At 47.7% G+C, this 13,155-nt stretch overlaps 1 protein-coding gene across 3 annotated transcripts in view; it reads left to right on the plus strand.

Annotated features, from left to right (window-relative positions):
* The first annotated feature begins 4,496 nt into the window (after window positions 1-4,496).
* LOC138567295 (extracellular matrix protein 2-like) overlaps window positions 4,497-13,155 on the plus strand; it is a 510,028-nt gene continuing 501,369 nt past the window's right edge. For all 3 annotated transcript variants that reach the window (XM_069645351.1, XM_069645350.1, XM_069645352.1), the window contains exon 1: window positions 4,497-4,984. In XM_069645351.1, coding sequence (XP_069501452.1) covers window positions 4,762-4,984 — 223 coding nt within the window. In that variant the 5' untranslated portion in view covers window positions 4,497-4,761. The remainder of the gene's footprint in view (window positions 4,985-13,155) is intronic.

Genomic DNA, 13,155 nt, shown 5'->3' on the forward strand with positions numbered 1-13,155 from the left:
ATGAAATACATAGAGGCTAGTATCGTATCCCCTGAAAGAACCAAGTTTCTGTATCCGAAGAATCATAAGAAGTATGTGGAAAGATGGGTCTATTGTACCTCGAATAGACAATGTAACTACATGACCTGGAGTGTAGATGAACAAGTCAAAACAGCAGGCACCCTGAGGGGGGTCATGAAGATATGGACACCCAAGAAACACTTCTTCAAGAGAAAATACCAGGATGTGGAAACGATTGAGGTGGTCGAGGACTCGACCAGAGCGGGTTATGTAGAGGAGCAGCTGAATGCCTCTGCAGGAAACCCTGCCCCACCAGCTCCCATATGTTCGAGAACTGAGATTGTGCCGTGTTTGACACCAGCAGTAGTGCCAATACCACAGCGTTTGTTCAAAAGAAGATACCCATTGAGACAACCCTACCAAATGTATCCCCAAAGGGATGACAACTTGAGGGAGGAACTCCTTGAAGGAATATGAGAAGGAGCATAGAAAATTAGCCGGTGATGTCACAAAATGTATGCACAACGTCTTGGGATACTGACTGAAGAGAATGTATGGATCCTAAAAGAAACAAATGATGAAGTAAAGAATTGGGCGAACTCTCAAATATAAAGAAAGAATATTACATGTGCATGAAGTGCTGCAGAAAATCAACCGTTCAATTAATGTACAGATGCTGAAACGCAAGGTAGACCAAGTCATCATAGAAGCTGGCTATATGCAGTGATTAGAAGGCAGGCGAAGCCACCATTGTATAGAAACTGGACATCGGTATCATGAATTTGGTAAGCCAGGACCCATGAAGCGGGAAGGGAAAGCTGTGTCGCAGCAAGAATAAATGGAATCGTGTAGCTGCAAGACGAGGTTGTCTGGCCTGGAGTCAAGACTGAAGCAGCCATGGTCAGCTATCTATTCTGGAAATGGTCAAACGTGCGAAGAATGAATCATCCCTTGTTAAGGTGCAAAGAAAGAACACAAAGTGTGCCAAGTTTAATTCATTTAAAGTATTTAAAAGCTGCAAAATGGACCAAATTGTGGTCTCCTGTCAAGTGAGCCAGGGATGAAAATAGAGTTCGAACTTGGAGTCACAGAACACAATAGGGAGTGCTCTCACTACCATGTATTCTAAAAGACAAGGATAATTTGCAAGGCCAAGTTCAAAGACAATCTTCATGCCAGAAGGCATGGGCGATGAGAGATGCTGGACTAATTGGGTGGGGAGGTAGTGTCCTGCCCCATCTCCTTTCACCTGGGTCTGGGCTTACATGCTGCTAAGTGAATTGAATGTTCCAGACCTGGCACAAACGTGCCAACCAATTATAGTAGTCCATATAACGAAGGACCTTATAGTTTGAAAACCAATGAGAAACTGTGTATCTAATGTTTCTGAAGATTACATGTTCTAGAGGTAGGCATATGTTGTCCACCTAATAGCGGGCAGCCAATCACAATCCTATAGAAAGTATACTTAGATGTTGCTCTTAAGCCAATCCCGACCCTTAGTAGGTTTTACATTATTGCCACGTAGTATGACATCAGCTCTGACGTATTTTTGATATAAAATCTATGATTTGTGTGAATATGGCTGTTAGAAATTGAGCGTATGTCCGTTGATATTTGTTGTAACTCCCTGTTTTAGATAATTGTTAATAAAACAGTACTTTGCCATCTTCCTGAGTTGGTTTGGTTATTTGGACTCGGAATGTATCTGTGTAATCCCATCCATTACATTTACACGTTCCTAAGGGCCCTAAGCTCAGATGGTCTTGCACTTGGACAGGAACGACCTTGCCACATTAGGAAGGGGACGCTTGTTGGCACCGATATGATATGATATGGCATTTGCAACGCTGCTCTACACAAGTGTTTCAAGGCGCGAAGAGGCAAGGGAGGGGGCACAGAGGGAGGACAGAAATTACGATCTTACTAAGCCAAGTGATATTGAGATTGCGCAAGTGCAGGGGAAGGGGAGGGGAAACGTGCCAGGGGAAAGGGGAGGGGCAGTGCTGTACATGGGATCAAAACAATAGCAAGAAGTGCGGCCAGCAGTTGGCAGGTGCAAGGGTAAGTGCAGACAGCAGGTGTCCAAAAGTGCAGGTAAAGGGACTGCAGGGTTACAGCTACAGACCCAAGTGCAAGGGTTGCTGGGAGGCAGTGCGGGTGTGCAACTGGGCGGTTAGGGACCTGGGCCCGAATCACAGGGTAGCCAGGTGACCAGTACAGTATCAGACAGGAAATCAGCAGGGGAGAGGAAGAGAGAAGGCAGAAGCAAAGAGGAAGGTCTTGAGGTGCTGCCAGAACCAGAGATGGTTCTCCTCAAGTTTCAGAGAGGCAGGGAGGCTGTACCAGAGGGAGGCCCCAGCCGAAGAAAGAAATCTACCACCAACTCGTTGCTTGGAGAAGCAAATAACCCTGAGGGAGTTGGAGGTGGAGGAGCGAAGTGCTTGAGTAGGAAGGTATTTGCAAAGAGAGAGTTGGAGCTATTGAGGATCCAGGGCCCAGAAGGCCTTGTGGATAATGCAGAAGTCTTGAATTTAATCATTGCAGCCACTGGGAGCCAATGCAGTGATTTCAGTGCTGGAGAAATATGATCCCTGGGCTTGAGGCCAAGGACAAGTCTCGCAGTCCGGTTCTGGATGAGTTGCAGAGGGTGGAAAGTAGAAGCAGGCAGATTTAGAAAAAAGCTGTTGCAGTAGTCGAGCCTAGAGAGAACCAGAGCTCTAGAGACAGTGAGCTTCGCGGGGAAGGAGAGGAAAGGATCTAGGGGTAGGAGAGGAAAGATGCAGGTGGCACTAAGAATCTTGGAACAAGAACTGCCGGGCACAGACATGTTTTGGTCTGACATTGCGCCCCAGCAGCAGTGGCATGGAGTCGTCTCCATCGCTGCAATGAAAACATCTAGAGGGAGATTAAAAAGGGGCATGGAAAAAAGTGCAAAATCTGAGGGCATGGGATTTATTAGGCAAAGCATACCGGGCCAGTTCCCGGACCATCTTGAGCGCGATGGTGTGCATCCATTCCACAAAGGGCTGGATGTTTTCCTCATACAAATACTTCTTTCGTTAAGAAAGACTGGGTGCAAGTAGATTCCTTGGCGAGTATGAATGGTATGCAGTGATAAAATCGCTGCAAAAATATCCCCTGTCCAAAAAATCGCGGCATTGGTTTGACCCAGTAAAGGTGTACCCCATTATACCATTTAAGGAGAGCAGGGGTTGTGGGGGTGTCCCCCACCTCCCTTAAATGGTATAATGGGTCCGGGGGTTGCGGGGGTGTTCCCTGCATCCTTTACATGGATTTCAGCGACAAAACCACTGCCTTTTTGCCGTGATATTTTGTATCCACAGCCATTTTTGCCACGATTTTAACACATGGAACCGTATGAATTACTGTTTTAGGGGCTATGGTGGCAGGGGGGAGCCACCCCGAGTTACGGGGCAGTCCTAGCCGGGTATGAGTTTGATGCTGCGCTTTCGGTCGTGAGCGCTACCCGCTGGCTACCTTAAAAGGTGCTGTAGAACATTTTGCTAAAGGAGGCTGGGCCCGCCCCCCCAATTGGTTTGCTTGACTCCAATAAATGTGATCTTTTGTTTCCAAAAAGTATATAGTGCCTCTGTGGTTATTATTGGGAAGGGGTTCAAAGTAGGGGATAGCCCTGATATGGCGCGTGGGAGGGGGCGTGCAATGGGGTTTGTGGGAAGCGGGGACAGGCCAGCAGGTAGCACAGATCCGCTACTTCTTTTTGTGCACTTCGACCACTGAACTGTACTGGATCCTACAAAGCCGTATGGAGTGGATGGCCTGACATCACAAGCAAAGGTAGCCTTTAATGTGGGTGCCGCAAAGCAGCGCATAAAGAATGCCAACATAGGGGCAGGAGTTCAGAAGCACCCCTGAGGGCCTAAAGGCCCTGTCGCCCTCCCTGCATGCCAGGCTCACTATTTCAGCTCCACCAAACAGGTGGTAGGATTGGGACAGAGGCAGTCACATTTCAGGCCTTGGAATGGAGCATGACATGTAACTGACTTTTCCCGCATTGTCTACCTCTAAAGACTCGGTCCTGTGTCAGTTTCCTTATGGGCCCAGGAGGTAAGAAGGAAACTTTCACTTCGACACAGGGAAGCAATCACGAATAAAGGCCTCTTTCTTGTTTCCGTCTTTTTTCATGAGTACAACAACCCGTCCCTTTCAGTAACCCGTCCCTACAGACCCAGGCAGCCACCGCTGCACTGTGGTACCATGGCCTGCGCAGGCGTTTTGGGGATTTTCCAGGTGGCAGAGTTGCGCGAAAACAGAGGACTTATTCATTGTGGACGCTAGGCCTCAAAGCCCAACAGGCAGCGATACTTCCGGAATCTCATAGGTAAGGCCCGGGAAGCTTCCAGCGCCTCATAAACTGCTTTTTCATACACATGCCACTTGTTTAGCCTAATGCATTTGATTTTAGAACAGTTTCTCATGTTTAACCCTCCTCCTATTCCAGAGTTTAGGGGGCACAAATGTAGACTGCCATCAATCACCTTTCCCAAGCGGGGGCAGGCATTAGCGCGTGTGGTGTGTGCGCAGGGAGAGGGGCTCTCTGTTTAATGTAGGCCCTCCCTGGGGTTTCCAGCTCGCTAGGCCTGTTGACCCACGTGTGAGACAAGGAGCCGTTAGAAGCCCTCTCAGCAGCACAGACGGGCGAAGGAGGCAGGCTAGGAAGGTGCATACACGGCCTTGGGCATCCGGACGGACAACGCGATTTCCGAGCAGCGTGTCGGGATGAGGCTGCTCTGCGCTGTGTTGCTTCTCGCCCTGTGGGGTTCGCCATGCGATGGGTGGCCGAGCAAGACGCCCAACAGGGGTTCAGGCCCGAAGCAGGAGGCTTCGTTGACTTCCAGGTCTCAGGGGAAAGGGCCAGAGGTTAAAACGTCCCGGCCGGTTCGGAGGGTCGCAAAGGCCAACCCGCCCAAGCATCGACACCCTGACCTCGTGCACGTCGCAGGTAAGGGCCGCGGTAAATATGGCCACCGTTGATTAACTGCATACCTGTGCCAGATGTGTGGGGCCTCCCACTGGGAGCCTTAAATGCTAGTGACATTGGAGATAGCTAACATGAAGTTTTCAGGTGCATTATAAACCCTTACGCAGGGCACTGAAAATTGCATTTTGGCTTTTAGCTTCAATGGACAGCTTGCTATATCACTCTTTGACAATTATCCTTTTGGAGTAAAAGTGTCACTACTTTTGAGCGACACAATGCTATTTGGAGATGAAATGACTCACGTTTCGTCGGCTATGCGGAAGAATACATTGCTGGATTTTGGCCCAGAGTTCTAAAGCACAGCTACCCTGCTTAGCGCTTGTGATACTGGACAAATATGTTATCCTCCCGTGGCTTAGTATTGATGTATGCTGCCCTGGGGACGCAGCCTCGCTACAGCACTGTGCGAACGGATGATCTTTGAACAGTTAGGAGCACATTTGAATGCGTGTGTGGACTGCTGCCCTTTCGAGGGCGAGGGGGGTGGGCTGTGTTTACACAGTGGATAGGAGACTCCGGAAGCCGCGAGACAGCAGACAAGCAGATGAGTCACAGACTCTCAGCAAAGGCACGTACAGACCCTCAGTGTGTCAGCCTCATTATGACTCATTAGGAATCCTGCATTCCCTTGATGAAGCATAACATATATTATTTGGGGGTTTTGTATAGCCTCTACATGCTGCCTTGCCCCGCTTCTTAGCTCGGGGTCAGCTATATATAGCAGGCACAAGTGGGTACAGGGGCGCACGAAACCTACATGGTGAGAGGGTGGGGAGGGGCTAACTCGTGATGGGGGGGGGGACCCTTCAGAAAATGTGCTGGGCAAACTTGAAGGTCCCGCCCTCTCTGTTCTACCCCAAGGGTTGTGTGGTGTGGGGCAGATACATTTTAAAGCATACTATGCCAGCGAGAATGACAGTGACTGGATGTTTAGATCACATACACATTTAGTTGCTTTGATAATTTGTATATCTAAATCCCAGGTATCCGATCCGGCATCACCATTTAAGCAAACGGGCTACAGTGATATTTTCGAATCCCATAGTTTCGGATGGCAGAGTTTCGAATTAAAATTTCGATGCATTTTTTTCGAAACCTTTGTCATTCTAAACTATGTTTTTGAAAACATGACTGGATACCCCATACATTTATGTTCATTATACCTTTATATGCCAGTATAAACGTGTTTATACTGACTGTGCCCATACATTTCCATTCTGGCTGCACCAAAATATGACAGTATGCCCATATATGAACATACTCACGTTTGCTTTGCACATAAGGCCATTAATGATACTATAAGAAAACATGTCCATCCCAGTAAAAAATGCCAAGCTTCAGGAAGAAACGGCTAGACTGGTTGTACAAAAACACCAGTCTAACCACGTAATAACACATGTCATGACTACTTTGTTATAGATGCCCAGTTAAAAAAAAGTCATGCCACAATAAAAATTGACTAGAATGGCAGCACCAAAATGCCATTCTAGCCACATAACACATATCATGCTTACTTTATTATGTATGTACACTAAAATGTTATGTTTAGCAAAATCCCCCTTTCCCCATCCATCCCTCTCCCACCAACCACCACGCCCCCACTTCCCGCCAGAATCAGCTCCTCGGCCCAGCATTACACACACAATGACACATTCGCTCACTCCTTTAAACATCCCATTCACCATACACACGCTCATTCACATGCGCCTCCAGCTCCCCCATACATCATACACTCATTCACACATAAATTACATGCGCAGCACTCATTGCACACATGCATGCATACATAATGAGCTAACATGGAACAACCTTTTACACTGCTAGTTCCAGAAAAGGCTTCCTCGCCTCTCTGCCTAACAAAAAGCAAGTGGGCACATCAGCCCCTCCCCTTGATTCTGAAAGAACACTTAACATTGTTAAAACTTAACATGTTGGCTTGCATCCGTGGGAGGGGGCTGATGTGTGCATTTGATTTTTTGGAGGCAAAGAGGCAATGGAAGCCTTTTTTTTTAAACTGGCAGGTATAAAACAAATTCTGCGTTTGTGCAAATACATTTTTCTGCACAAACATAGTAAAACCTTAACGCTGACACTGTCAGGAAAGACTTCCTTCTCTGCCTACCAAAAAATGCAGGTGCACACTTCTGCTTTCCACCCATGGATGTGAAAGAATGCATAGGGCCTCATTACGGGTCCAGCCGTAACCCTGCAGGTGCTACCGCCGGTTGCCGCTGGACCGTAATAATTTACTGGCACCTGACTTTCCAGTGGCACCGGGCTATTACAAGTCTGGCGGCCCAGGGCCGGTAAATTGTAAGTCCAGATTTTCCTATAGGACTCTATGGGGTGGGGACACGGAAGCACCGGTACCGTTGCTAACGGTGCCGTTGCTTGCGTGAAGGGTTTGCCTACTGTGACCGCTGCGCTCCGGCAGGGTCAGACCTGTGGGGCACAGCGGCCACGGGCAGGCAAACACTTAGTTTGCCAGTCCGGAAACAAGGGTGCTGGTGAGCTAACCGGCCCCCTTGTTTCCGGACTGGCAAGCTTAGTATGAGGCCCATATTGTTGCTACATAACCGCTCGCTTCCGTGGGGCGGGGGCTCGCGTGTGCATTTCATTTTTGCTAGGCAGAGCAGCGATGGAAGCCTTTCCTGAAACTAGCAGCTTTAACGTTTCGCTGTGTTTGTGCCAATACATGTTACTGCACAAACACAGAAACACTTAAAATCTCCGGTTTCAGGAAAGGTTTCTCTACCCACCATAACTCACACAAATCTATATACAGAAGCCCCTCCCCTCAGCTCACATTTCCGGGGGGTGGGGGGGCGCTAGAGCCCGATTAGCTCAATGGCGCTGCGTGCCTGAGTGGGTACAAGGTACCGCAAACGGTTCAGTGATGTCCCTCGAATGTGGACCCACTGGGGTGGTCTAGGGAATGGGATGGTTGGGTACAGGGGTATATTTCTACAATGGGGTGTGTTCCCTAAGGATTAGGGGCTCCCACCTGGCTACTTTGGATGGGTGGGCATTGGAGGCTCAGTCGGATGGAACGGGTCTGCTTTGGAACTTCTTAAACAAGCAGTGGCAAAGCCAACGGTTTGGGCTTTTGTGTAGGCATGGGATAGGCATTTGCTAGGCACCAGCGTAATGGTACTATCTGGCTATAAGATCGCAACTGCTGGAACATAGAGCGATTAGCTGGGCATGTGATGGCAGTACCTGGCAAATGCCTGTCTAATACCACAAGTCAAGACTGATGATTTGCCGTTGCTTGTTTTCAACATGACTTCAGTGCATGGGAGGGATATAAATCAAGTGGCTGAATGCACCTTTGGTTAAGGCATTTGTATTACTCCATTTGCAGCTGTAATTAAACCGTTAACTCCCAGAAGACTGTGTAGAGATAACAGGGACAGTCTAAAGTTTGATGTAATCTCTTGATAGAAAGAGCTCAAAGAGAACCCAGCAGGGTGTGTTTTAGGTGGACAGGGGCAGGTGGTGGGTCGGCGTATCCATAGGGATTATCATTGCCTGGGGCAGTCAACAGGTGGGCAAATAGCCAAACAACACCCACACGCTATGTTTCCATCCTCACATGTCATCTCCCCTTTACCTGTACTCCAACGCAATAGTTTCGGCTTATAGGTGGCACGTATGCTCCACCTAATAGCCTAAACTAAAAACGGGTAATGTTTAGGGACTCCTTGAAGGTTCAGACACTGACATTGTGCTGAGCCAGGGTGCAGGTAATATACCCTCATCCATCTTTGCCAATGTTTGGTGCCGCTGTGCCCGTTCCAGCAGGAGGATTGATAGTGACTTGCTGTAAGAAGTCCATGAGCTGCAGAATGCCTCTATTACTCACTGGTAATCTTCATCACTCTGATTCCATCGCCCACGTCCCAGTACTCACATGTATTGAGGTGACTCCACCCAGTGACACAGGCACTCCGCTGCCCAATCAACAAGCCCCTTTTTTGTCTTAGTCTAACGCCACATGCTGGGGCGGCCCATTAAGCACCACCTCCGCCACCACGACTCCTGAATAGTTACCAAAGCTAGCTACCCTCGAAGCAAAGGCCTTGCCCAGCCAGAGAAGGGGGTGTAAGCACTAGGGGTGGAAGCACTTGGATAAGAAAGAAGGAATTAGACTAATAAAGGTCACCTCAGCCTCTTCCAAGTCCCAGTACTTATGTTCATATACCCCAGCGGGTTGGCATTGCTTTTAACCGTCAGAAAACAAACATGCACCCTACATTTGCACACACGCACACCTCCCACTGCCCGTAAAAGTGCAAAACCCGAAACACCATGAATTCATGAGACGGGTCTCTCGAGCTTGCAGTTAGAATCGTATATTACGAAACCCCCTGAAACACTCCTGCCATTACCAGACGACGCGCAATGACCGTTCCTCTAGCATAATGCGCCGCCACTAGCCAAGAAGTCCAGGCGGGCATACGTAGAATTCGAAGGGTGGTCATAGCGTGGGAAATTCCCTCCTTACTGGGCGTCCAATGGTGCACCTGTCCCCCTTCAAGGCAGCCCACCCAATGACATGCACCTCAAAATTCGGCCATGCATCCGCTACACTGTTCAACCTTCACCTGCTCCCCATTCCGCCAGGAATGGATCATATTCTAAACTGCACGGTGCACCTACAAAGCAATCTCAAACGGCCCTCGCGCCTCACGTAGGAAAACTGCCAAAAGTTCCATAAGGAGAAGACTCGCATGCAGACCTTCCCCTGCCACGCCCTAACCATCTGCAACTCAATCCTGGCAGAGGCTCGAAATGCCTCCACCAGCTCCCGGTCCTGCAACTCACTAAAAACGAGGCTTTTCCAACAATGCCTGGCCGACGAATACGCATCCCACCCCCCACCAACAGTACTGTGCCACTGTATAAAATGCCGGAGCCCTCCTGTTGTGAAGCAATCTGCTGCTCTCGAACTAGGCTCACGCTAGAAGCAATCAAATAAATAAATAAATGGCCAATGTGCCGGCGTATTAGCTAACAGCTGCAAATCGTGGATCTGCGGAAACCCTTCGGCCTCAAAGCGCGATGAGGACCAGGTGTGGCGCAAGTGCCAGTGACCCTGGCATCAAAACAATACAACAAGTTCTAGGGAATAAGTGCAGGGCTGCTTTACACGTCCCGGAGACGACACTCCTTTCCTGACGCTGATTCTGTAGTCAGTGCTATATGCCTTCACTCTAAGCGCTACTCCGGGAGAAGTATACAATGTTTGCCCAGAATGGCTGGGCAAGGGAACACAGAGTATTCAAGAGGTCCATGACAAAGAAAAAGGAAACAATTGATTCCCTGTCACCTTCCTCACAAGAGGAAACGGACTCTCTCCCCTAATATGAGGAGGAACCGGCCCCAGAAAAGCAGGCAATAATGGAGAAAAGCATCCCTTCACCTGGAATGGAGACAAACAAAGAGAAAACATGTAGTCTCTCCAATCTGAAAAGTGAAACTACATGCTCAAGAATGTCTGCACGAAATGGTCCACCTGCCCCAGGTGTGGTGAATGTCTGTGAGCGCAGGCGGAGAAGCAAACAGAAATGACTTCCCACACCTGATCAGGCTACCAGCTTCCAACCCATGGAGGCATGGATGGAAAGGAGGCATTCCCGTTCCTCGCGATCCAGTGGATAGGGGCCATCACTGCTGCATGATGTACTACTATTCATGTCTTTACTATTCCAAAGTCTCCCGTCCCGATCCTTCGGCTCGCACCCACGAGACCGAAAGAATAGCCTAATGGTAAGAAACACTGCTGGTGTCCTCTTTCAGGAGGACGGATGGTTTATTCAGTATTCAGTGATAATACTGCAGGAAATAATAAAGACTGAATTTAGAAAGATGAAGAAATATTGCAAGAAATAACAGAGTGGGCAAAAAATACCTAAAAGCAGAAACAATATCGAAATAAAGAAAAGAAAATGTAATGATAGGGGTGGGTTCATGCAATATGTATTGCACTTTGTAATTATACGTCACTGTTATTTCCACAATAAAATCATAGTGAACCGGGTTTATTCCAACATGATCACTGACCCCTAGTTGGTAGGATCCTGAGACCCCCACACTCCCATAGCATATATCTATGGTGACTGTTGTGAAGGAAGAAACACAAAAACAGAGAATCCTTGTTTCAGACATTAATTCCCAGCCCTGCCAGACTTTCCAAGCCACCGGGATCATTTCATCAAAGCTGTAATTGCAAAAAGGCAATGTCTGTCTACCCAGTGCCCCAAGAGCTGTGTGCCCATGGCTGCCACAAGCTGCATGCCACCCATGCGGCAGCCCTTCCCTGGCTGACGGACAGGGTAACTTAAGGAGGAAGAGCGGTGGTTTCCTCAGTCCGTCTGCCTGATGATAAGACTATTTCCCTGGATAATAAAAAGGCCTTGAGATGGGGTGCAAGGGCTATATCGTGATTCATCAAACAAGCCTGTCCTAGGGGAAATCCCACAATATATGAGTGTCTGAGAAAGACCTACTGTAAGGATCTGCAACCTATGGCTCTCCGCATGCATTGGACTACAGCTCCCATCACCCCTAGCCAGTGGTCAGGGATCATGGGAGTCTTAGTCCATAAAATCTGCAGATCAGCAGGTTGCAGACTCCTGACCTACAGCACATCCCCCATTGTGGCAAAAAGCAGAAACAGAACACTGTGCATTGTAAGGACAGAGACACACCCATCAAGCAGAGGAAGCCCTGGGGTGAACTAAGAGGGTATAGCAAAACACAATGAAAACGATTGCATCAATACTTATACAAAAAACACATTTTGTTGTAACCAAAAATCATAAAGGGGACAAATAGAACAAAATCACACAAACACATTTTTGTGAAAGGCTTCTTTATCGTATAATGGAATAATATTGGAAAATGAAGACTACACTACTATATCAGTAATTCCTCATTAAGGAATTTTGCTTTTCACTGTTGTTTCAATTGTCCCATGATTTTGTATCCTTGTTGTTTAGATTGAGACAAGTTGTAGTATTGTTGTATATATTTACCATAAAGGAATAGTCTCATGGTCTCCTTTCAGAGATTTATGTCTCAAATTAAATCATTTTCAGGTCACCAATGGTTCAATTTTTCTTGCATAAATCATTATCTTTTGAACTCAGGTCCTCATTTGATTCTTTTGTTTCCAGATTGTCCCCCGTGCTTCATAGATGTTTCTACCTTTGCTTTAGGAACTTAGTCTCTCCTACGTTCGTTATTCATTGTTTTGCTTTGTATCCTTAGTCTCGCTTATGCTAGTAATCCCATTTGTAGCCTTCTTTAGATTTAAAGCCTTGTAATGGAATCCTCTACACGTCTTTCGCCACTTAATTGTGACTCATCAGGAACCATTCATTTCATTGAGTCCTTCCGAGTACTGAGAGTTCATTCACTGGCCCAAAAGTTCATGTTTAAAGTAGCCTAGAGATGAGTCTCCTTAGTCCCAACCTCATGGGGAACAGAAACAATGTTCTTGTTCTCCCTGCGTTCAATCCACGCCAAGGCAACACCTCAGTGAACTGAGGGTGTGACTATGCCAACATGTCTACCCTCGATGCAGAAAGAGCAGGGCCTCGTCAGAGATTCTGCTCTGAAAGGGGTTTGAATATTGCAATCTTTTGGAACAAAAAAGCCCTTGAAACGCCCCACCGCCCCCGGATTTAGTCGTGGAATGGTCGAGATTCACTCTTCAAGAGGCCTTGAAACGTCCCACAAAGGGCCAATCACCTGGTTCTAATTCTGGGGCAAGATGAAATACAGTGTCGCTTTAGGGCACATAATATTCTGCCTATTGGTATTACATCTCATTGACATGGACAGCGCTGCATAACGGGCAAATGAGAGGGAGAGGCCCAACTGGTGAATGTCCCCCCGCTCTAAAAATCCACACTTGGGCCTTACACTGGCTGGATAAAAACAGAGATCAACACTTCAAGTTAAAAATGGACTCAAAGGGGTGGAGATGTAATTCTTCCTAGAGGCAAGGTTAACCATATATGTGCCAAAACCTTTACCGGGAAGCATCCATCAAAAGCACAGCCTTAACTCTGTGCTTAAGGAGCACTGAGGAGCTCTTTCCACCAATCGCTTGCTACTTCAGA

The sequence above is a fragment of the Ambystoma mexicanum genome, chromosome 2p (genome assembly GCF_040938575.1).
Source record: "Ambystoma mexicanum isolate Mex_15411 chromosome 2p, UKY_AmexF1_1, whole genome shotgun sequence".
Classification (NCBI taxonomy): Eukaryota; Metazoa; Chordata; class Amphibia; order Caudata; family Ambystomatidae; genus Ambystoma; species Ambystoma mexicanum.